Source organism: Alligator sinensis, unplaced genomic scaffold, assembly GCF_000455745.1.
Source record: "Alligator sinensis unplaced genomic scaffold, ASM45574v1 scaffold204_1, whole genome shotgun sequence".
NCBI lineage: Eukaryota > Metazoa > Chordata > Crocodylia > Alligatoridae > Alligator > Alligator sinensis.
Window position 1 is genome coordinate 1169636 of NW_005842363.1, and position 26097 is coordinate 1195732.

The 26097-nt window shown below is 43.9% G+C and overlaps 1 protein-coding gene across 1 annotated transcript in view; it reads left to right on the plus strand.

Annotated features, from left to right (window-relative positions):
• Nucleotides 1-26097, plus strand: part of PCSK5 (proprotein convertase subtilisin/kexin type 5) — a 380395-nt gene that overhangs the window by 137971 nt on the left and 216327 nt on the right. The window contains exon 8 of the mRNA XM_006029202.2: nt 17773-17861. Coding sequence (XP_006029264.1) covers nt 17773-17861 — 89 coding nt within the window. The remainder of the gene's footprint in view (nt 1-17772; nt 17862-26097) is intronic.

The following is a 26097-nucleotide window of genomic DNA, read 5'->3' on the forward strand; positions in this document are numbered from 1 at the left end:
CCTTTACCTGCGCTGCCACATCCCCCCTCCCTCCTCTCCCCCCCTGCCACCCCAGCCTGTCTCTCATCCCTGGATGCCTCCATTTCCATTTTCACTGACTGACTTTCTTGTCTGCATTGCATGCCAACCTCTAGCTTCTTTACTATTCCTTCCATCCAGGACCAGCAGACACACCAACTGCAGGTGCTTCCTCAGACTCATGAAGAGTTTTTCAGCCTGAAATCTTGCTAAGATATATTTCTGTAACTATTCAGTTGGTCTATTAAAAGATACCAGATTAAGTTGACCCAGAGAACCTTGTCTGTCAGTGCCATGTCCTTAGACCAACACCCCTAGCACCAGTCCCCATTCAGCTGACTGGAAGGATGCAGGGCCCTGGGCACATCTAAGCTCCAGGGCTGGGACTGGCAGGGAGAGTTCTCTGGCAGCTGCTGGAGAAGAAGCTCCTTCAAGAGAGGAAAGAAAGGCTCTGTGACAGTTTGGCTACCTGAGATGCTGCTAGTGCTATTGTGTGTCTTACTAAGTTATTATTACCTGTTGTTATTTAAAGTGATGGACCAGACTGAGGCTGTAGGGGAGGAGGAGTTCTCATTGGGGCACACTACCATGTCATGTAGAGGCTCCATCGCTGGTGAGGGCGCACCTTAACACACACACACACACACACACACACACACACACAGAGTCACACGTCATGAATTTTGCTTGTCAGCAGCTTAAGGTGCAGTTTCCCAGAAACCCCTGCACCTACATCCTTGAAACCTGACAGGCTTTTGTCGCCGCCGAGAGCCGCGGCGCGGGGTTCGGGGCTTTAGGAGCCCTAGTCGGCGGGCGGGTACTTGTGACGCTTGGAGCGGAATCAGGTACTCAAGCGTTTTGATTGAACAAAAAAGATTGTTTACTTACACTGCAGGCCAGAAGCTTGCTTCGATTACGGTTGTAAACAAAACTTGGGTCGGGCAGAAATTACAAAGATGTTGGTTGGTCTGCAGAAGGGTTCAGGGTGTTCGGGGTGTTCGGGCCAGCAGTCGTCTTACGTCTCGGATGGGGGTGTGCTAGGCCCCCTTGGGTCGGTGACGGGGAGCGATTAGAGGTTGATCAGGCCCCTAAGTTCGCTCTGAAACACGCGTGGAGTTTGCTAGGCTCCACAGTGTACTCAGAGTTCTCCACGAGGTGTGTGTGGAGTTCTCCAACTTGGGCAGAAACTGCTTCAACCTCTTATATGGCTAGCAAGCCAATTGCTGGTCACCACGTAGGAATAATTTAAAACTGGCCAATAATAATGTGAATTTGCATATGAGTGGCGGGAACTTTTTTCTAAACTGTAATTTTCCACTACTGTAGCATTTGGTTACTGGGTTCAGGCATAGCGGAATTTTCCTCCATGACCTAGTTACTGCCACCAGAATGATTGACAGCAAAACTATGCCATATGTATCAAACCCATGGAATTTTCCTCTGTGCTATGTCATTTCTCCTCTGGGCTATACGAATTCTCCTCTGTGCTATAGGCATCTAATTAATGGGTTCTGACAGCTTTATGGCCTCAGCAGGGGCTACCATGCCTGCTGTTTTCACTCCCATGTGCCTTCGCACTTACAAGTGACACAGGTTTTTCTTTCAAGACTTTGAGGTGCTGTTTCCCAACCCCCCCTGCACCATCTCCCTGAAACTTGGCAGGCTTCATGGACTCAGAAGTAGCTACCAGTTCTGCTGTTTTCATCCAAATCTGCCAAAAAATGACAAAGTTATAGACAGTTTCATGATTCCCCATTATAGCCTATGGGTGGAATGTCCAAACAGTGTTGAAACAGTTTTCACAAAATGTAACTGTGCTTCGAAACTAAACAAAACTCGAAATGAAACACTGTCCTGGTGAAATGGAAGTTGAAATGAAATGGTGATGTTTTGCGCAGCCCTAATAGGAATATCTCCTTCACTTTTTTTCAGTAGAAACTGGCTCACATACGATATGCACCTCAATATAATAAATATAAGAGAGCATAAACTCCAGCAAGCTGTGGAACATGAATATAATTATTCTCTCTAAGGTCTTTACTGTCTCAAACGAAAAAAAGGTCTTCTCGGGATACACAGGAATGACCTTTGATGCCTTGTATGCAAAGCTGACTGTATTGCAACATTTAGAGATCTATATCTAGGCTGGCTTGTACTCCTGACATTTGTGAAAAGTAGGTACTACCTATTAACCCCCTCAGCTACTGTCTGCACTTGCAACTACTGTATACAACATCAAATAAAACACCTGGAAACATCAGATATGTAACACAGCATGGAAATAGTTAAGTTTCTCCATTTATAGGCAGTACCTTTTATATTTCTATCACAACTTGAAGAATTGAAATAGTTAAGATCTCTTTTTGTTTTATACATCTGGAACTATTTTCCAGATAAGCTTTAACCTCTTTGCTCTCTTTCTCTAAAGTCAGAGAGTTGACTTTACTCTTTTCCCCCTCATTCTCTGAAATTTTCAAGTGAAACAGCATGTCTTGAATCAATGTTGAGTGTCTGGAACCCACAGTTAACCTTCTGACACAGACAAGAAGGAGGCACTGAAGAATGTTTTAAATTGAATCTGCTCTTCTGATTTTTGTTTTCTCCTCTCTATTTTTTAAATTCTCTCTTCCTTACTGAAATTGGGAGAACGAAGGAATTCTTTGCAACTTTTTCAGCATCTTCACTCATTTACTTGTCATAGAACTGCTCTTCATAACAGCAGACTGGCTCTTCTCGTACAAAATCCATCCAAGGCGCTTAGAAAGAATGAGTGACAAGATTTACCCTTTCTTCTTTTACAGGTGCCACTATCCAGCAAAGAACTAAAAGTGCCACATTATAATGATACAAATCTGACATGTTGCAACTGCTTATTAGAGTCTAGACTGCTATTGTGAGAGGCTTCTAGGTTCACTCCCTCATAAGATTCTGATAAATCATTGGGCTATTCTAGGAAAACGATGCAAAACAAACATAGCTTCCCCACTTAGTGGTCAGTAAAGAAACAATAGCTGCAGTGGTAGAAATTGGGCCTCAGCTTCCCTCTCTTCTTTATCATTTTACTTTTAATGAAGGAAAAGCATTCTATGTTGGAGAAAATCTTAAAAGGAAGATAAAACATTTGTTCAAGAAATAGATGAACCTTAAAAAATGGAGGCCAAATCGAAGAACACACATTGTTAAATAAGGCAGAAAAGACAGACCTTGCCAGAAGTGAAGTTTCCAAAATGCCTGCATGTCTCCCTCCATAGAAAGACCTAATGATAGGAAACATGATGGGATTATTTTTGCTGCCTTATTGCCTCATGATTGACAGACCTGGATCTCTGGGCAATCTCCTTTTGATCTACCTAGATACTTCTCTGGCAGTCACTGCCCTCAGTTCTGAACATTATATAGACATTAATTAATTTGCAGTTACGTCACCACAGAAGGTAGAGAGGTGTCATTTATCCGAGTTTTATAGACAGAAAACTGAAGACAGATTGACTTGCACAAGGTCTTAATGTAATTCTAGAGTAGAGCAGGAACTTGAACCTCAGTATTCTAAGTCCCAGGTTAATGCTTTCATTGCAAGACTGCCCTTATATTAGGAGATTCTGCTGTCTTTTGGCAGAGAAAATAGAGGTTAAGCAAAGATAACACTCTGATAGCTTGGAGACTTTTTTACCCCCATTTGATTTTTATTTGAGAGCATGGAAGGCTAGGAAAGCAAAATGTCAATGGCTGAGAAAAATTCACTATTAAGATGTAAGGACCTTTGAAATATTTGTGCTTATTTATCATTTCCTCACCACTAGGGTTAGATAAAGTAGTCATAGCAAACAACATATTTTGACAAAGGTAGCTTTCTTCTCTTCTTTCTAGCTACTTATTAACTAGGTATTAATTTGAAAGTATTGAATCATTATTTGATTCATAAGTATTGATTCAAATGCTTGGTACAAACCTAGCTCAACCTTAAGTATCAAATGTTTCCAAACTATTCACTGCAACTGTTGTTTTGAGTGATCACTATTCCCAAGTCATTACTTGAATTGAGTGATTGGCCACCTAATTCACCTTCTGCTTCTGGGGCTGGCTGACTGGATTACTTCCAGATCCATAAAAAGCTTTCAAAACGACTACATGATCTTTATTGATGTGAGTATTCAGGAAAATACATTGTAACATGAGTATTTGTAAAACTTTTTCTGGCCAACATTAATTTGTGCAAAAGTTTGATTATTGAATGCATAGGAATAGTGAATAAAAATACTTTAAATATTACAGAGGTAAATTTTGTTTGTTTTTATTTTACTTGAATGAAAATACCATTCTGTAGCAGTTACTCAGCTCTAAGGTATTAATAGACTATTGAATAAAAATCACTATTGTTTTTTAGCTGTTATTCTGAATGCCAGTTTTTCTGATCTTAAATGTAGTTTTTTATGGTATGGTGAATTCCATGGAGAGGGATTTTAACATTTTGCTATTTTTAACATTTTTCCATAGATCACTTGTGTAGATCTCATATATTGGTGGTGTGAACATTTCTTTGGTCAAAGATCTTTACAACACATTTATATCTGTGAACCAAGCTATCGGTTCTGAATAGTTATCTAGAAGGCATTTCCAAATTTGACATGGCTGTGATATTAAGCCTTTTCCTATTTGAGGTATCACATTTGTAAACCAAGAAGCAGTCATTCAATAAAGCAGTTGACAGTAGATATCCTAAGGTAACCCAGAATCCAGTTAGCTGATTGGTATGTTTAAAACAAGAAACATGTCCATGTACAGTTCTGCTTGGCTCTCTTGCTCCTGCGTGTCCTAGTTTTAAAAAAATGCGTAACTATCTACAACCCAATGGTACTTTTAGAATTGGAAGTGGAAAGGGAAGGAAGAAAACAGACCTAAAAACAGGAACTAGTGTAAATGATCCCAGGAATGGGTCTCACAGCGTGAGATCTCTGTAGTGAATAGTTTGGTTGGTGATAATTCTTTTCTGGCCATGTGGCTGAATGTCACAAGAGAAACTTTGTCTACACTTAATTTTCATACTCACAGATCAACTTTTTTTACAAACAGACTTTTCCACCCAGGGGAACACTACCATCTCTCAGCTCCCCTGTGCAAGATGCAGTTTCTTTTCTACCTGGGAGAAATTGTACAATCTTTGCAGAGACTCCCTATGCGTGAAGAAGGGTGTTTGCACCCGAAAGCTTGCTAAGAACTTTTCCCCAACTACTCAGTTGGTCTAATAAAAGATGTGACATCTATTCAAAGAACCTTGCCTGCCTGAAAAAGAGCATTTGGGCCTGAAAGCTTGCAAAAAAATGTTTTTGCAACTACTTAGTATTGTCTCTTATCTATATCGATCTCTCTCTGTGCATCTGCTCCATTTTTTGGCTCTTTGAGACTCTAGCCATGTCTCTACCCCAAGAGTTTTGTCTGCCTATGAGAGAAACTTGTCACAGACAGAAGAGGTTGTCACTGAGAGTGAAAAGTGAAAAGTATAAACATAAAATAATAGACAATTTCAGGTATGATATCTCTGGTAAGAATTATCTAATCTTTTGATTCAGAAAATTTGATGGGACCCTTGTGAGGGGCATGTGATCAGCACACAGATGGAAGGTGATAATGATACAGTAATTAGTCATAACTGCTATGAGATATGTTCATTGGGAAACTGAGTATTAATCTTATTTAGGTAGTTTTAAGCAATGGTGCTCAACCTTTTTGGCTAGTGGGAAGGATAGGCAGTGCCCAGGCTATCTGCAGGCCAGCTGTGGCTGGTGGTCCCAATCCAACACGGGGCAGACACTGCAGGACCACACTGAGCTGCGCGGAAGAGGGCAGTGTGCATCCTGGCTTCAACCTGGCCCTGCAGGAGGAGGGGAGGGCTGTGGCCCAGCCCTGTGGGGGAAAGGTACATGGCACATCCACACAGGGAGGGCATGTACCTGGGAGGGTATGGCCTGACTCTGTGAGGGAAAGGATGCATGGCCGAGTCCCAACCCAGTCCATGATGGGGCATAGTGTGGCCCATGGGGGAAAGGGGGTTGACCCAGTCCCTCATGAGGGCAAAAGGGGACTTGAACAGGCCCCAACTGGGTGCCACAAGGTAGAGGATGCCTGGCTTAGCCCCATCCAGCCTGTTGAAGGAGAGGTGGGGAGGGTCATGACTCAGCTTCATCCAGCCGCGGGATGGGGGGAAGGGGCTTGAACGAACCCCAACCTGCTGTGAGGGGCTTGGAGTTTGGGAATTTGGCAGCAGGGGAGGGTAGCCATATTTATTGCCACAGCAGCTCTTCCACCAAATTTCCCAATCCATGGGGTGCAATGGGGGCCAGATACCTATGGCTCCATGGGCTGGACTTGGCTCATGGGCCAGAGGTTGGGCACCCCTGGTTTAGAGGACACACGATAGAAAAGTTTTTAAAAGTAGGTTCAAAGAAGGCTTGTCTTCTAAACAATTCTGGAGATACTGTGTGTGTATCCTGAAAATACGACTTCTAGCTTACTCTCTTGGCTTTGGAATTATAATTAGGTTAGCTCATTATATGATTACGAGATTTGACTAACTTTGATAATCACCTGTGTCTATAAAATCATCATATTAACTGCTTCCTGTGCAACATATCAAATCACAACAGGATCAAATCAGCAAAATGTTGCCACTAACTTAATTAAAGTAGAAAGAGGCTTCATAAGAACAGTAATAATGTGTGTGGGTAAGAGGAGGGCAGAGAAGAAAGAACACTGTTATCCATTCTTATATATGAGTTAAGGACACAGAGGTGTGCCTCAATGTAGAAGTATACATTAGCTTTCTGATCTTCCACTGATTTTACTCAGCATTGATATGGAGATGTTCCCTATGCCGGTAACCAGTGAACTCACACAGAGAAATAATGCATAGCAGTGATAACTGAAGCTTAATTTTGAGTTCTCAAGGCAGTAAATCCAATTTTAATTAAGAACTTCCTGAGTGGGTTGGGTTTTTTTGACACATTTCTGCTTGTTATTAATGACAGCCAGAGAAACTTCTCCACATGAAAAAAGAAAGCAGCAAATTAGCTGTTACTTTTAGGCTGTCTCCATTTTATATTCAATATGTAATGATGAGGTTGAAGAAAAATTCAACTGGACACAGATACCTGGCATGAAAAATCCAAGCCAAAACAGTTAGTTTGGCGGGAAAAAAATTCTATCAAGAAAACAGGATTCTTATAATGTGTACAGTGTTTAATAATTTTAACTGTAAAATTTTAACTGCAATTATAAGCTTATAGGAAAGATTCTTTGAAAATATGACAGCTTCTTTTATACAGAATGCTGCTGAGCTTATATCAACTTTGAATACTTTCCTCAAGGTTTAGTTTCTAAAAACAAAAAAAAAAAAATGCTCTTTTTATTCTCAGGTAGCATACCCATAAATTGTAGATGGGCAAAACATATAATAAATAATAGGGCTGTGCAAAGCTTCAGTCTCTGATTCGATTTGGCAGAAATTCAGCTTGATTTGGTGACTGAATCTCTGAATCTGAATTGAATCAGAGGACCCTTTAATCTCTCTGAATTGAATCGGAGAGATTCAGAAAGATTTGGCGATTCAGACATAGACACAGCTTTAAATGTTTTTTCTACATGCCTCATGGTGGCTTGTGATGCTGGGGTGCATGGAGTGTCCCACAAAAGCGCAGGGGTGCTCCCCAACACGCTCAGCAGCAGACCCAGAAGTGGACCAGAAGCACTTCCAGTCCACGTCTGGATCTGTGGGAGAGTGTGCAGGGCGCCCCCTGCACCCTCCTGGCTCAGCAACTGGTGCCTCCTGGGTCTGCGGGGGGCACCTGGGGTCCCCCCACAGGTGATTGCTGGGCTGGGGAGGTGTGTGCGGGGGGAGGGCCAGTGCGCTCCCTGGTGGACCCAGAAGTACTTTCAGTCCACTTCCAGGTTCACCGCTGAGCATGGGGGGGCCCCCCCCCCCCGCCCCGCACTTCTGTGGGACGCTCCATCTGCCCCAGCATTGCAGCATTCATGAGCTAGACTAGTACCTCAAGGTATGTAGAAAAAACATTTAAAGCTGTCTGTGTCTGAATCAGCATCGAATCTCCAGATTTGGATTCAGCCGAATCGAATTGGGGGCAGTGATATGAATCAACAAATCAAATAACTGTCACCGTTTCAGGCTGAATCCAAATCAAATAGGGTCCATTTCACACACCCCTAATAAATAATGGTTCCTTCATTCTTTTATTCTACATTATCTTGCTATTAACGCAAAGGACAACTGCAAAGCCTTTTAGCTAAGCCTCTCTTTATAGTGTAATTTGAACGGTTGGGAACTCATTTCTATAAGTTAATCAAGACCAGCTTCTGTAAGAAGTCAAGCAAAATTACTTCTGGGATTCTAGCAGCTTGCTAGTGTTATGGTAGGTGGTCTTGTGTAATACAAACACCTTATAAAAGGTGCGTTGCCATTTGCAGTATGCTTATTCACATAAATATTACACTAAATATCAGCTTATTTGGTGCATACACTGTAGATAGTTACTATTGTACTGTACTACCTCCATTCAGTATATGTCATTTTAAATTTTCCTAAATTCAAGATCAAGTAAAATTGTTTTTACAATTTTTTAAAACAAGCATAACCACATTTCAGGGATCAGTTTCATTATTTAAGTTGTCCAGCCAAGCTGGAATGAATGCATTGTTGAATTAGGGGTCTCTTTCTATATGTAGTCATCTAATTCAGAGTCTGTTGCTAAATTCCTATTATTCAAACATCTTCTGAAACTCTGTAGAAAAAGGATTATTAGAAGGAATATTGATTCTTTAGAAAGTCTGTCCTTTCAAAACAATAATTAAAATAAAATGAGTCAATAAAATGTATTATATGCAAAGGAGAAAAATAGCTTAAAATAATATGATTAATTCACACACTGAGGAGTTGATTGTTAAGAATATATGTTTGTACATCTAGAAATGAGTGAAACAACTTTAAATGGTGTAAATTTCCATTATACAGTTGTATCATAATTATCATTTATGTTGGCAAAACATTATTGGGTCTAAAATAAACATCCGTCTGCAATATAAATGTCTATGTTTGTTAGATTTCAAATAAAGATTTAAAAATAAAGCTTTTGAAAAAGATGAATCCTCTAATAGGTGAAAATTACTGAAGCATTCAGCAGAGTAAGTTTAGTTCATATGATACAGGACTATACAAGAGCTGTAATACTTTTGGGTGTAAGTATAGTTCATCAAAACTGTTCATATGACAATTTGATTCAGCAAACATAAGTGGTTTAACCCTTTGCCCAATCTCACAAAGTACTAAACACTTGCAATAACTCTTGACTACTGGAAGTAGAGAATGTGCAGCAAGTTCAGAAGCATAGATTTCAAACAGATAGCAGGAATCCCAGAAAAACTTACAAGCTATGTAGGAACTATATTGGACTTCACAAACTTTGTGGTAATGGATCTGTTCCTTCTCAGGAAATCTACTTTATCCACATCTCTCTCCAGTTTCCTCTGTCCCTCTTTCTGTACTGGAATACTTTTATGGCCTTTTCACTTCTCCTATGCTGCTCCTTCCCCCCAGCTGTTATCATAGTTTCATGTAGCTAGGGTCAGGAGGGACCTGAACAGATCATCTAGCCTGACCCCCTGCCACAGGCAGGGATGAATGGTGGGGGTAATGAATGCTGGGTTCACAAGACCCCAGAACGGTGATCATCCAACCTCCTTTTGAATTTGCCCAAGGTAGGGGTGAGGACCACTTCCAGATTTTGGCCACCCTAACTGTAAAATATTGCCTTCTGATCTCTAACCTAAACCTGTTCTCCATCAGCTTATTACCATTGTTCCCTGTCACCCCAGGTGGTGCTGGGGAGAAAAGGGCTCTACCTATTTGCTGTCGATCTCCCCTGATGAGCTTGTAGGCAGCTACTAGGTCTCCCCTCAGCCTCCTCTTGCTGAGCTGAACAGGCTCAGGTACTTCAGTCTCTCCTCGTAGAACCTGTCCTGCTGCCCTCTCACCAAGCAGCTGGCCCTCCTCTGAACCCTCTCCAGGCTGGCCACATCCTTTTTGAAGTGCAGCACCCAGTACTGGATGCAGTACTCCAACTGCGGCCTGACCAAAGTCGCATATCCTTTCTCTTCTTTCTCCCTATTAAAGCCCATCTGCACCTGGACCAGGAGCAAAGCTGGTAATAATGGGCTGATACAATGGATACACCAAGGTGATGCGATTAGGTAAATTAAATTTACATTGTTAAGATTATAGCCATCTGTGCTTCGATGTTTAAATGACAAAACATTTAAATATCTAAATGACACCTAACCAAGCCTCATCAAAATGAGAAAAACAATGTAAAGTTTAAGAATCAAGTTTGTAAGTTGTTCTAAAGATAAATGGTTTTGCTACAAGTTGAAATACCACATTTGCTTGCCCTGTAATTAGATCCTATATATGGAAAATTTGTAAGTTTGTTATAATTTTTCAGGTATAGAATCTAATTTTCGGAGGTTTGCTTTGATTTTGTGCCTTTTCCATTGCTACAGCAGGGAAAATAAATCTGGGGCACCAGGTGGCCTGCTTGCCCTCTTCTTCACCCTTCATCCCCTCCCCCCCTTACTATGAAACCCTGCCCTTGCTGAGCACATGGAAGTGAGGGGAAAATCTGAAAACAGTTATGCATGAATTGATACATCTTACTTTTTAAAAAACCAATGCAAGTTTTAGCACAGGTATTCCACAAAAATACTTTTAAGCAGCACTGTAGTACCTGTATATAGAATACAAACTATGTATGATATTAGTCCAAGGTCCAAAGGCTCATGATTTAACATATTGTTCATTAGGCTGGGCTCCAGCAGAGTTAACACCTTCTCAAGCCATGGTGGCCGCAAAGCTCAGCACTGCTCAGTATGTGTGTTTACTCCAGATAACCCCCTGCCAAAGGATTCATGTGCTAATCAGCCCCCCACTCATGACTAGAATGAGTCCTAGGATCCTCCAAAAAATTATATGCAGACAAGGTGCAGTGCAACCTGGTCCAATTCTATCTTATGGAGAGTGGGACCACACTAATATATGACAGGCTGAGAGAGGGGGTGGCAGAGGGATTCTGGGTAAACTTTTTGGAGCCCCATTTGGCAATGTTTGCTAGAAATTTAAGGCTGGTGAAGAAACAGGAATCATTGGAAAGGAGAAATAAAGGCACAACTCAGCTGTGGGAGTGAAGAAGAAGTGGAAATGCATGCAGTTTAGTGGCTCACCGTGACTTGAAAAAGAGTTGATTCTGCAGGGAACGGAGCACAATGAGCCTCTTCAGATAAGCTTCACTAATGTAACTTTGTGATAGCTTCCCATCAGTATGTTGGCCCATAATGGGCTATGTGTTTTATAGCTGTGGTCAGTGTTGGCTGTATTTAATCAACTTCATAGTTGGTTTCCCTTACTGAGCACGTGCTGCTTTTGGCAGCAGTTTAATGATAGATAGCATATTTAATGTGAGTTTGCTGTATGTGATTGTAAGACAAGGAACATTTTTTCCCCATGCTGAATGGAGTGAAAAACCTAATCTTATATTCAGGTAAATACAGTACACCCCCAAAAGGATATCCAGAGGATTTTCAAAGATAGGTCAAAATTCCCAAAAGTATTTTCAAAGATATACAGAAATAAAACAGTGTTGGGAAAATATTTGAAAAGAGAAAAACAGCAAACATTTAAAGCTCTTTACTTCTGTAACTCCTTCCATGAATTACTCAAGACTTTCCAAAATAATTATACCTTAGAATGAGATGTGGCATGTGAAATGTAAGGTAGATTGGCTTGGTTCAAGTGAAGTTGAAAATTAGACTATTAATGAAGAATGAGCTTCAAAATTAGGCATAGAGGGATGCTGTGATCTGGCTGATTTATGAACAAATTAATAAAGAGGAGACTTATTGAGAAGCACATCATTCTGATACCGTAATCCAGCATTCTGATTAATCAGCATTTATCTTATTAAGTTGGTCTCTGGCTTAACAATGAAGCTTTTTTCAGCCAAGTATAGTTTGTCATTTGCCTGACAAATTAAAAGATGTCCTCTGAAATTCTTAATTTGTAACTTATTATGATTTTTTGTTTTTGTCCACATCTAGTTTTCTTCCCTAGTCTTATCTTCTTTTTATTTAGCTCTTTTGTTTACATGTGTATACTAATTATATTTTAATTACTTCTATCTTATAGGTACTTCCTTAAAAGTTCTAGGCTATTCCACTTGATTGCTAGAGGTTTTTCAGATGTTTTAAAATTCTCAGATGATTTTGTATATCAAACTGGTTCATACTGGGCATATCTACACATTTATTAATGAGCAGTAGTTACTGTGCATTTAGTTTGCTACTTGCTATTATGAAGTACTAACTAAATGCTCAGTAACTACAGTTATTGCACAGTATTGCCAGCACATTTTTTTCTGACACTTACTGTGCACTTGCCTTATAACACTGCACAATAATGTATTAGCATGGTTCTTGACCAGCACACTACTGTGCAGTGTTATTAGGTTACTGTGCAGAAAGCGTTTCATGTAGAAATGCCCACTGAAGTGTTTGTGATACTTCTTTTGCTTTTATGTAAATTATGGGAAAGCATATTAAAGAATGAATTCTCAAATGTGAAAATAAAAGTAGTCAAATAGATTGTTGTTAAAATATAGACTTGAAAATAATATCACATGCTCTGAGTTTTGTCTTAGGTTTTAGATATTCAGAAATATGCATAATCACATTAACAAAAAGCTACCAGTTAGCCTGGATTTTCACAGTGATACTACTGAAATGTGCGTGTTTTTGGCACTGTTACTATCTCATACCTGTCTACTCATTCTATCTTTCTTGACCAAGCAAATTAGTTGCTTTGTCTCAGTTCCCCTCAGCTAAATGTCTCAAAGGTATAAATCTTGAGTAAGAAAAGCATCTTCAAACATGCTTTACTTCTTACTGCCCCATAAATCAGGACTGAATCTAGTGAAGTCAAATTGGTTACTTCAGTGTGAAAAACAGGAACTATGGCTGTTGTGTGTAGCATCACATCATTCTTGATCCCAAGAATCAATTCTTCACCTAAATGCCCTGTGTCTTCAGATCTGTCTAATAGTCCCTGTATAATATGGCCTGTGTACACAAGCACCTAAGCTCATCCCTCCTGCCATCTAATTTTATCTTGACTTTTATAACTTCCAAGCCCCAGGTTTATATATACCTCCATGGGATGTGTCCACACATGCAAGCACGTGCGCTTGTAGCAGCTCAAGTAGAAGCAGTGCAAATTTGAGCTGGGGCTTTTTGCCTCAGTGCACGTGGTTGGACATGCACTTTGTTGTGGAGCAAATTGTGCCACTTGGGGCAAAATAACCCTGCCTAGCTCCTCGTGGATCAGCAGCCAGGGGGAGCTAGAGACCGGGGCCAGCACCTGTGCTGTCCCCTGCAGTATAAAAAGCCACCCTGTCCTGGCCCCATCAGTACAAAAAGCTGCCCTGGCAAGGAGCTCAAGGCTATTTGCTCTCAGGAGCTTCTGGGGCCCAGCCAATTGACTGGACATTAGGAGGAACTTCTTTACAGAGTGGCCAAAATCTGTAATGGGCTGCCAAGGGAGGTGGTGCTCTCCCCTACCCTGGGGGTCTTCAAGAGGAGGTTAGATAGGCATCTGGCTGGGGTCATCTGAACCCAGCACACTTTCCTGCCTATGCAGGGGGTTGGACTCAATGATCTATTGAGGTGCCTTCCAACCCTAACATCTATGAATTTATGAAGTGGTACCTGGGGACACTACCCCTTGTGCCAGCTGGACTCTGCACCCTTTACCCACTGCAGCAGTCTGGCAGTGGAGGCTGCTGCCTGGCTGTGACCTGCTGTGCACCTGCCAGACCCAGATGGGGACTGCACAGCTAGTAGAGGCATCTGCCCAGCTGCCAGTGGGCTGTGGCTGGCGAGGGGGCACTACCACCATGTGTGTCTCCTGCCCGGCCATCTGAGCAGCTATTGCCCATAAGATGTTCCAGGTATGGTGGCCTGCTTTGAACTGTCAAAGCATGTCCTCCTGGCCCCATTTGGCCAGGAGGTCAGCCACATCCAGCTGAGTCCAATGTGCCAGCTCTGAGCAGGCAGCGTCCTGCCACTGGCCTCCCTAGCAAGAATTCTCATGGTGCCTATTGGAAAACTGAAAAATCCCTGATAAAAAAAATACCAAAGTCACTCTGTAAAATACCCCAAAATCCATGTTCCTCCACAGTTAAAACAAAAGGCCACTATAAAGAGAGAGAGAAAGTGAGACGGAGACAGTGATCAGTTAGGCAATATTTTATTAATATATCTATAGTGTTAAAGCAATGTGGAAGCCTACCAGTGTCTCTTATCATAATAATAAAGTGAACTCTAAATACATGTTTCATGAATACATGAATATATATTTTGCTGCCCTTCCACAGGGGCTATGGCCGGCCCCCACACAGGGGTTATGGCCGCCCACTAGGGTGTTCAGCCCCCACACAAGGGCTACAGCCCCCCAACGGGGTTTGCAGTCCCCCCACAAGGTCTGTCGCCCCCCAATAGGGGTTATGGCCCCCCCACAGGGGCCAAATGGCCCCCCCAGGAGCCACCACCCCCACTGCAAGGCCTACATGCCCAACTGCTGCCCCACCTGGCCCCATCGCCCACCAGCTGCTGAAGCCCCCCCAATGGCTGCCCCACCCAGACCTACCCCCCCGTACCCTCAATGGCTGCCCGGCCCAGCCCCATCGCCCACTTGCACCCCCAGACTCCCATGGCTGAACCCCCAACCCCAGGCACTATCCCTTTATAAAAAAAAAAGAAAAGAAAAGAAAGCCTCTACTTACTCTAGAAGCAGGGGCTGGGGGTGCTCTGGGGCCTCCTGGCAGAGGCCCCCAGGCAGCAGAGGGCAGCGGGGGGCAGGAGGGCTTGGGCTGGGGCTGTCCTTCTGCCCCACACTGTGCAGGCGGGGCCCCAGTAATACAGATAGCAGCTGGTCTTCTGGTAAGTGCTGGGGGGGTTGTTTTTCTTGGGCAGGTCTGGGGGGGCTGGGGGAGTGGATAGGAGTCTAATATTCTCCCCAAACGTGCAGCAGGGAGGAACATTTTTTCATTCCCACACATGCCTCTTGCCCCATCTCAAAGGGGTTTGAGATGGGGCAATAGGCACATGTGCGCTCATTTGAATGCACCAGGTTGTCAATAAGCCAACTCATTCTTAATCTCATTTGAAATCCTGTTTTTTCTCTTATCTATATCTATCTCTCTCTGTGCATCTGCTCCATTTTTTGGCTCTTTGAGACTCTAGCTGTGTCCACACATGCAGGTGCATGTGGTTTTTGGCACCACAAACCTCTTTGTGGCACCACAAACCACATGTATTGCATGTTAAACCATGTGCAGCACTGAAAATTTCCAGCATGGGGGCAAAATTTGCCACCAGGTTTTCCTGGTAGCAAAAAACCCCTCTGAAAAAATGTGGCACAAAGCACACAAAAATAGCATGGAAACCCTGGGGTGCCTGCTTCTCCATTTTGATGTGCTGTGGAGCCCCCGGACACACCCCTGCTTGCTGTGGCACAGGGTGCCTCAGCGTGGGGGCTGCCTACCGGCTAGCCATGTGCTCCAGCTAACCTTGTGCTCCAGCTCCACCACATCCCCCTTCTCACCCACAGCACATGGAGCCTGGCCAGAAACTGAAACTGGCCATGGGAAGTTTGACCACAGTGGGACAAAGCGTCTCACAACAAAGGGCACATGAAGGGGAATGTGCTGCAGCATAAAGTAGCAGCGCTAATTTGTGCAACTGGTGTTTGTGCTATTGCAAACGTATGCCGCTACTCATCTGGACATGGCCTCTGAATGTTTTATTTAACTCTGCAAAGGATTAGGATAAAGTTTATGTATGAAAGCAACCCTATGAAATGAAGCAACATTAAAATATGTTGCATATAAAAGTCACCATGTACCTCTGTGTCCTCAAGGCTAGGGACAGAAATTCAAAAAGCCTGAGCCTGAATTGATTCAATCTTTGCAGGTTAGTCTAGCCTTGCTAGGCTAAATCAGTTTGTAACTACACAGAGATCCCAGACATGCAGGCACATGCCTGCAGTGGCTCAGGCTAGAAGCTAGGGGCACTAGAGCAGCCCTCCCTTCCTTCCACAGCGCTGAGCTGAGCTGGGCATGGCTAGGCCCTGTCAGGTCTCTGATTAGTGAGGTCTGCTTGCACCATCCCTGGCTTTTCCCCACTCGCTGCTCATGAGCAGGAGTGTTAGCAGGGGGGTGGGGTCTGGCATCACTCTGAGGTAAGTGGGGGTGTGCAGTGCATGCATCTGTTGATGATACAGAGCTTCTCAATCTCCCTCCCTGCTTTTTTATACAGTCTGCAGCAAACTGACAGGCAAACAGCCGGGGGGGGGGGGGGTACCCCATCAACAAAACAATAGCTTCTCTCCATTACTTCAAACTCTTCTTAAACAGTTTACCAGCTGACCTGTTGATTAGCTCCAAAAAGCCCTAAGCGGTCACTGTTCTGTCTGCCTGTCTCAGTGATATTGGAGACATGAACACACTGACACCTCTCAGCATTAATTAGCATGCCACATGCCTAGTGTCCATGGGGCTGGGGCTGTGCTGTGCTGTGCTGTGGGAGATGGGAGGGAGTGGGGTGGATCCCTGCTTGAGCAGTGAGCAGGGTGAGGGGTAGGGCAGGTGGAAGCCAGGCAGACCCTGTTGTGCCTGCAGTCTTTGCAGCCAGGGAGCAGAGGGGAGGGGCCAGCCCAGTTCTCTGGAGCTGAGAGCTCTGCCCAGCCCAGAGAGCATGCCAGGATGCTGGGGGACTCTGGTTTAACTTAAACCAGGAAGGGGTCAGGGACTGACATTGCATAAACCAGTTTGACCCAAATCAGTTAAGTGATACTACATTCAACCAGGTTTATCTCAAACTGGTTTCAGCTATTTTCAAACTGGTTTATGTGCACTGAATATCTGTTCTGTTACAGGTTTAAAGCAGTTTCTGATTACTTAAGCTGCTTTATGTGTAATGTCTGTCCCTAGCCCAAGAGTAAACTTTAGCAGGCACTGTAGGACGGTGATTCAGACAGAGCCTTCCTGGCTTACTGTTTGTTAAAAATATGCAGTGGAAGCAATGGGGAAAGGAGAGTTCTAGTTGTATTGTATGCTTGCCAGTTCTTTCAGGAGAATGAAGTACAAAATCCTGTTCTTATCTGGGTCTTGCACCAAATGGAAAAAACTGTCCAAATCAGATTTGTCCAAGTTCTGTTTATAGACCCTGTAGCCTCCTTTTTGACATGTATACTGTACCGACATGATACCTGACACTATGGATTATGCATTAGTTGACTATGTCTTTGTAACATGCTGTGTGGATTGCCTATTGCTAAAAAATTTGCACTGAGAAATTTAAAAGGATACTCATGATATGATTATCAAATAGACCTTAGTGGAAGAGATAGAATTTATTCATAAACTGCTGTGACAGAGCAAATAGTCTAAGAAATGATTAAACATATATGTGATAGTTTTGTGTCCAACATGAGCTATGGGGAGGGATCATCTAGTACCATCTTGCATAGGCATCCAGATACATTTTAAACATTCAAGGATGAGCAAGATCAAAGACGCTGAACACTCCCAATCTGCATTTTGGTGGATAATTTTACTTACTTAAAAAAATTCTGTCTGCCTGCAGGCATGGAACCCGTTGTGCTGGAGAAGTGGCAGCCACTGCAAACAACTCACACTGCATAGTAGGAATTGCCTATACTGCCAAGATTGGAGGTATGTGAAACAGTTTGATACTATTAAAATAACAACTCACATGAACCTTTCTGAACAAGTTGTCGAAATTTGTTTGCAAAACAATGTTAACTAAGTCAAAGAAATGTCTGTGATACAGAGGTAGTTGAATGAAGTTACTGAAGCAAAGACTTTTGTTGCGATGTTTCATCAGTGCTCTTTAGAACACCACAAAGACACAGAAAATTTTCTTAAAACACAGAACCTAGAGTGAGAACATCTGAGTTACATTCTCAACTCTCCTTCTTACCTTCTCTGTAAATCATTTGCCCAATTGATACTGGGATAATAATTACAGTCCTCACAGGAAACTGTGCATTTGTGTGTAAAGATGAGTTCATTAATGCCTGCACAGTGGCTTGAAATCCTTAGATAATATAGACTACATTAAAGAGCATTTTATCCTGTGCTGTGGGACGCGATGCTGGATGCTTTAATTAGCAAGCCACGCTAATTCAAAGCACCTGCACGTCATGTGTATCAGTGTTCCCATGCATCCCTGCACTGAAAAAATGGCAGTGGGGCGCTTTGAACTCAATCTCATCAAACATGTTTTATTTCGAAACACGCTACCACCATTTCTTCGTAGATTCCATAGACATTAGGGCTGGAAGGGACCTTGGAAGATCGTTGAGTCCAGCCCCCAGCTCATGGGGCAGGAAGTCAGCTGGGGTCATAGGATCCCAGCAAGATAAGCAGCCAAATTTCTCTTGAAGGCATTCAGTGTAGGTGCATGAACCACCTCCGGTGGCAGGCTATTCCAGACCTTGGGGGCTGAGACAGTAAAGAAGTTCTTCCTTATGTCCAGCCTTAAACAGTCTTGCTGGAGTTTATAACTGTTCAACCTTGTCATCCCTTGGGGTGCTCTGGTGAACAATCATTCCCCCAGGTCCTGGTGAACACCCCTGATAAACTTATAGGTGGCCATCAGATCGCCCCTGAGCCTGCGCTTTTCCAGGCTAAAGAGTCCAGTAGCTCTCAGCCTGTCATCGTAATGTCTGTTTTCCTGACCTCTGATCATGCATGTGGCTCTTCTCTGGACTCTCTCAAGCTTCTCCACATCCTCTTTGAATTGAGGAGCCCAAAACTGGACGCAGTACTCCAGCTGCGGCCTCACCAAGGCCGAGTACAATGTTTCATAGTTGGTAGGGTCGGAAGGGACCTGAGCAGATCATCAAGTCCAACTCCCTGCCATGGCAGGAAAAAGTACTGGGGTTAAACGACCCCAGCAAGGTGTTCGTCTAACCTCCTCTTAAAGGCCCCCAGGGTAGGAGCCAGCACCACTTCTCCTGGAAGTTGGTTCCAGGTCCTATTTGCCCTGACTGTGAAGTAGCGCCTCCTGATGTCTAGTCTGAATCTACCCTCTGCCAGCTTGTGGCCATTATTTCTAGTCACTCCTGGTAGTGCTCGGGGGAACAGGGACTCCCCCAATGCCTGCTGGTCTCCTCTGACTAGTTTGTAACAGGCCACTAGATCCCCCCACAACCTTCTCTTGTGGAGGCTGAACAGATTTAGGTCTCTTAGCCTCTCCTCATATGGCCTGCCCTGCTGCCCCCTGATCATGCGGGTGTCCCTCCTCTGAACCCTCTCAATGCTGTCCACATCCCTCCTGAAGTGCGGTGCCCAGAACTGGATACAGTACTCCAACTACAGCCTGACCAGTGCCACATAGAGGGGGAGGATCACCTCCTTGGACCTGCTCGAGGTGCATCTGTGGATGCATGACAAGGTGTGGTTGGCCTTCCTGACCACATACCCACACTGTCATCCCATGTTCATTTTGGCATCAATAATGATTCCAAGATCCTTTTCTGCCTCTGCACTGACAAGAAGGGAGTTCCCCAGCCTGTAGGTATGCTGCTGGTTCTTCCTCCCCAGGTGCAGCACCTTGCACTTGTCAGTGCGCTTTTCTAGGCTGAGGAGTCCCGTGGCTCTCAGCCTCTCATCATAAGGTCTGTTTTCCTGACCTCTGATCATGTGCATGGCTCTTCTCTGCACTCTCTCAAGCTTCTCCACATCCTTTTTGAATTGCGGAGCCCAAAACTGGATGCAGTACTCCAGCTGCGGCCTCACCAAGACCGAATATAACAGGAGAATGATGTCCCGGGATTTGTTTGAGAAATCTATGGATGCTTGAGAAATCTATGGATGCAAGCCAGTATTTTGCTTGCTTTACTGCCCACAGCGTCACATTGAAGGCTCATGTTCATCTTGTGGTCAGTCATGACCCCCAAGTCCCTTTCATCCATAGTGGTAACTAGCATAGCACTGCCGAGCCTATAAGGATGCTGCAGGATTTTCCTCTCAAGGTGGAGAACCTTGCATTATTCAGTGTTAAACGCCATCAGGTTCTCACCTGCCCATTTCTTAAGCCCATCAAGGTCAGCCTGGATCACCCTCCTGTCCTCAGGTGTGGATGCTTTACCCCAGAATTTGGTATCAGCGACAAACTTGGCTAGTCCTCTTCTGACTTCAATGTCCACATCATTAATGAAGATGTTGAACAATATAGGTCCAAGGACACAGCCTTGGGGGACCCTGCTGGTCACAGGGCACCATGATGATTGACTTCCATCAACCACCACCCTCTGGGTCTGACCGCAGAGCCAATTCCCCAGCCAACGGATCATGGTGGACCTGAGTCCATGTTGGCCAGTTTTGCCAAGAGGTGATCATGGGATACCAGATCGAAGGCTTTTCTGAAGTCAAGATATATGACGTCAGTCTCCTCTCCCTTGTCCAGGTGATCGGTCACTTGGTTGTAAAAGGAGATAAGATTGGTCAAGTAAGACCTACCCACAACAAACCCATGCTGACTATCCCTCAGGTTGTTGCCATCAGCCAGTCTGTTGAGAATGGCCTCTTTAATAATCTTTTCTAAGACCTTCCCTGGGATAGAGGTCAGGGTGATGGGCCTTTAGTTTGCTGGATTCACTTTCCTCCCTTTCTTGAAGATAGGCACCACATTGGCCTTCTTCCAATCTTCAGGCACTTCACCAGAGCACTAGGAGTTCTTGAAGATCCGTGCCAGGGGCTGGGCTATGATGCTCGCCAGCTCCTTGAGTACCCTGGGGTGTAGATTGTCAGGGCCAGCTGACTTGAAGATGTCCAGCCTGTCAAGGTGTTCCTTCTTGAGGTCAGCATTGATGGAGGGCAGGGACTCTCCCTCACCCAGGCCCCCCTGTCCCATAGTGGGCAGGGGTGTCCCTTGGGACTGGTAAAAAACCGAGGCAAAGTACTCATTTAATAGGTTGGCTTTTTCCTGGGTGTCAGTTGTCAGTTGTCCCATCTGGTTTAGCAGGGTTCCAATGTTGCCTTTGCTTATCCCCTGGCTCCCTACATATTTAAAAAAGGACTTTTTATTGTCCTTGATACTTGTAGCTAGTTGGAGTTCCATCGCAGCCTTGGCTTTCCTGATTTGCTCCCTGCAGGACCAGACTAGTGCGAAATATTCACCCTTGGAGGTGGATCCTGTCCTCCATCCTTTGTAGGCCTTTTGTTTTAGCTGCAGAAGGTCAGCTAGTCCCCTGAAGAGCCAAGTGGGGCTGCTGTGCCCTTCTGCTGCCTTTCCTCCAAGACGGAATAGCATTAGCTTGTGCATCGAGGATCGCTCCCTTGAGGAGCAACCACTCTTCCTAAGCTCCCCTCCCCTTGGGGTTGTGATCCCTTAGGGCCTCACCGACAAGCCTCCTGAGCTTGTCAAAGTCGAGCTTTCCTGAAGTCAAGGACTTCTGTATTACTGACTGACTTGCCAGCTTTACAGCAGATGGTGAAGGTGATCAGCTCATGGTCGCTGTCACCCAGCTTCCCTTCAATCATTAGGTCGCTGATTAGGTTGTCCCTGGTTGCCAGTACCAGGTCGAGCAGCGCTTTACCTCTCATTGGCCCATAGACGTCGTGTCAGATAGAGGTCATCCATGCAGGAGAGGAAGCTTTATGACCACTCGGATTTAGCCGAGCGCTCTTCCCATGAGAAGTCCAGGTAGCTGAAGTCTTCCATGACAACCATGGATCTGGAGCATGCGGCCTCAGCCAATTCCCTGGCAAACTCCTGGTCAAGCTCTTGACTTGGGGTGGGAGGTCTGTAGTAGACTCCCACCATTGTGTCCCCTGTGCCGTGTTCCCCATGGATTTTACCCTAGAGGGTCTCCAGCTATCCACCCTAGTTGCCAATGCTGGCTTGCAGGGACGCATAGCTCTCCTTGACATAGAGAGCTACGCCCCCGCCACTTTTGTCTACTCTATCTCTCCTGTACAGGGTATAGCCATTTATACCCATGGTCCAGTCATGGGTGGAGTCCAGTTATCCCTATGACTTGGTAATTTTTTCTGTAAGCAGGAGGACAAGTTCCTCCTGTTTATTTCCCAAGCTCCTGGCATTTGTGTACAGGCAGGCAAGTGTCCCTTTGGGGGCCCTTGCCTTGCCTACCGGTTGTTCCAGGGCTGGGGCATGGGTGGGCTCCCTTAAGTGCCTCAGCCTGCTGACTTTGCAAGGGCTGCTTAGCGGGCTATCAGTGGCAGTAGTCTCCCCATCTCCCAGCGGGCTTAGTTTAAAGCCCAGTGGAGCAGGTCAGCCAGTCTGGCTGAGAAGAACCTCCTCCCCAACGGAGAAAAGTGGAGGCCGTCCCTTCCCAGCAGCTCTCTGCCTCTCTCACCAAAGAGCTGACTGTGGTCAAAGCCAAAGCCTTCCCAATGACACCAGCGCCGCAGTCTTTGGTTCACTAACTGGATCCTCCTCTTCCTCCTCAGCCTGTAGCCCGAGACTGGGAAGACCTAAGAGAACACCACCTGTGCCCCCAGACTCTTTAGCCCTGCTCCCAAATCCCTGTAGTGTCTCATGACTTGACTGGGAGCGCTTCAAGCCGTGTCATTAGTGCCCACATGGATGAGGAGCATGGGATAGTGGTCAGTGGGCTGGAGGAGTTTAGGGATCTTCTCCGCAATGTCTCAGATGCACGGTGACACTGATGCACATGATGTGGAAGGCTGCCAGAGCATGTCAGTTTTTGTGCTTCAGCACATTGGAGCTCTAGTGTGTCAGTTTCCATGTTCCTGCTTCCATGATCCACCATGTGAATTTCCAGCGCGTTGGATCAGGCTCTGCATACTTGTGTAGGAGCCCAAAATATTTAAATCTTCTCTTATGGAATCTGTGTGGCTAGTGTGTAAAACTTATTTTTGTCCGTTTGGTGTACCATATCACCAGTAATGAAAAATTCACAAATGTGTCTACAAAAGAAATTATTTTCAACTCTCAGGAGATCTGGAATGGAATCTATGATCTTTTATGTTTGTTTGTCACAAAGGTCCAGCATTCTTATATTTATATTTTAAAGGCACTTTTCATTTTAGAAATTATCATCATGTTACTAGTATAGATTTTTTTTAAAAGATTTTAAAAGTAAGGATGAAAACAATTTTGCTAGAGTACCTATGACCCCAAAACATCCACCCCTGCATTCTTAATGGCAGACACATGCACAAAGTTCCCTGTGGGTTTGGTGGGGAGGGCAAGTATGTATCTAGCCAGATCCCCAGGCCACTTTACAAAGAAAAGAGTTTGTCTGCCCAGTTATCTTTGGATAGGCTAAAATATGGTGTCTTGACTGTACTCAGATTATGTCCCATTGTGATGGAGGTGTGCACCAGAATATTGTTATCTCTCAGAGCCTTGCTGATCAGGAATGGAAGGTCCTGGAACTCGTACTGCCTCAGAGGGAGGATTGTGGATTTTCTAGCTAGAGTGATACAGTGTAGAATTTAACGGGGATTCTCAGTTGTGTTTGAAAATTAGAAAGTTGAGAGAAAGGGTGACAGAGATGTGCACCAAGGACATTCAAGATTTACTGCAAGTAGCAGTAAAGGTCTATGAGAGCAATGGAGGCTTTCTTAAGGGAAAGTGGGAAGAGATGGGTATAGATGATGCTGATATTAATGGTTACACCAGACTACTGTTATTCTTATTATTATTATTATAGATTAAGGCTAAGTGCAGATGTTCAAAAAGCCCCTGGCAGAAAGTTGTCTACCACACCTTTCGTAAAGTGCTGTAAGTTAGAGCACATTCCAGCTGAACAGACTTGTGCTGTTCAGTGTGGGGGAACTGCCTGACTGATTTGGCCAAAGCCAGCAGGTGGGGGACACTACCACACACCTCCTAGGAGGCTGCTGGAGTGCCCCCTCCCCAGCCCTACCCCTCCCCATCATCTGAGGACTGTCAGAGAGAGAAGGGAAGAGAGGCAGGGGAAGGGAGTTTAAAACTGGGAAACCCTGTAATTCAGACTCATGAACTAGTGATTCCTTGTCTAGTAACAGAGAAGCCATCTGGGAAAGTGGAAGCGTGAAACAGTGGATGTGTACATGTGCATGAAAAGATGGGGGGAGGGGGTACAAGAGATGGAACTGCAGAAAGTTATTGCACTAAAGTAAGCAGCTCTGGTCAAGCAACTCCACTGACTTAAATGAAGATTTTTAGCCACATGTTTAAAAAAAGGCAGTGGGGTGCTACAGGAATGCTATCAGGAATGGCACTACTATCAGGAATATGTTTGAAAAGGGTACCATTTCCTCTCCACGGACTAGATAAACTATAAATTTTAAACCATGTTGAAGTGAAGCAGCTAATTCCTAGTATAATATGATTTAAAGAGCCTGCGTAGAAGCATAGAGATAAAGTAGAGTAGTATAACCTCCTCAAAAAAAAGTGTACTTGTTTCCACTGAAGTTCCCTCTTCACAGAAACTAATACTTCTTTCACTTCAGCCAAAATCTGGGTTACTTCATCTCTCAGTCCATGAAGGGTTAGTGAAAAGATAAAGAGAATAGGAAGACAATCCTTTCCATCAATATTTCATCAAATGTTAGAAGCAGAACAAACATGATTAATGATCTTTGTGATGGAAAGTCGTTAAGAAGATATCCACCAGTAATGCTCACTTTTTTTCTAAATGCTTTGTCCTCTGTGTCTCATTTCCACTTATATCAGAAGCAATGGCCATAAAACAGATCGTGGAACAATTTTGTAGAAAGTCCGAATCTTCTCTCACAACAGAGTAAAACAAGAGTAAATCTGATGATGTGGGACAGTATTAATCTGGATCTTAGAGGGGGAGGGATTTGTTTGTTTCGGGTTTTTTGCTGGTTGTGAGATACATTTTTAAAGTTTCATCCCCGTGCTTCCCCTAGCCAGTTCTTTCGGATCTCAGCTATTGTCCCCCTAGCCAAACAAAGGGAGTTTGATTATTTGAATATTTGCCAGTGTCTCTCTTTACAGCACTTATACAGAGCAATTACCACCTACAGGGCTTCGAATTTGTTAGACTTTTCATAGGACAGGATGGGTAGCTTGTTATTGTTTCAGCCTTATTGTGGAAGTTGCAGAGCATCTGTGGGGATTTGGGTGCTTAGTTACTTGGCTGAGCTTGAGTCCTGACGGGAAAACAGTTACATTGAATTATGGCAGAACAGCTGTAGATTGTCTTTAACTGACAAGGATTTTTTTCAGCTGTTTCTTTATGCTTGAGAAAGAGACTGATTAAAAAAAAAAATTGAAAGGAAACATTTTCACTTAGTTTCTGAATGCCTTATTTTGATTTGTTAGAAGCTCACATTAATTATAACTCCACCTACGTTATTGTGAATATTTGGAAAAGTTTAAAGAGTTCTGAAATTTTAGGTGGGATAGTCTGGAAAGCAAGCCTGCTAATTGCCTTCTGGATAGTCACTATTGTGCTCTCACCGCTTGCCAAAAGCAGTTTGTATATTCTGTGGCAAAGCGAAATTAACAACTATTGCAATTAAAAAAAAGAAATTAGAGGTTATTTGAAATAGCCAATGCAGTATCCACTGATCAAAGGTACACTTGAAGGCTAGGTACAGACATTCAGAAAATCCAAGGCAGAATCAAAGGTATGCGGTCTTCTATAAGTGGTGGTGTTCAGATCGATAGCAAACAGAATACACATTTGCCCTTTTTGTCAGGGTGGGGTGCAAATGTTAGACCAGGTTCCAGCATTTTAAAATCAGTGGATGTGCACTAAACTTCTGTTCTGTTAGAGGTATAGACCAGTTTCTGATCACTTGTACCAGTAAAAGTGTAATGTCTTGTACCTGGCTGAAGTACATTAACCAGTTGTTGGCAGAACAGAACAGCACATATTTTGTAGTCTTAGCTGGGTTGCTTTGGATTTTACCATTGTACCAGTTGTTAATGTAAACT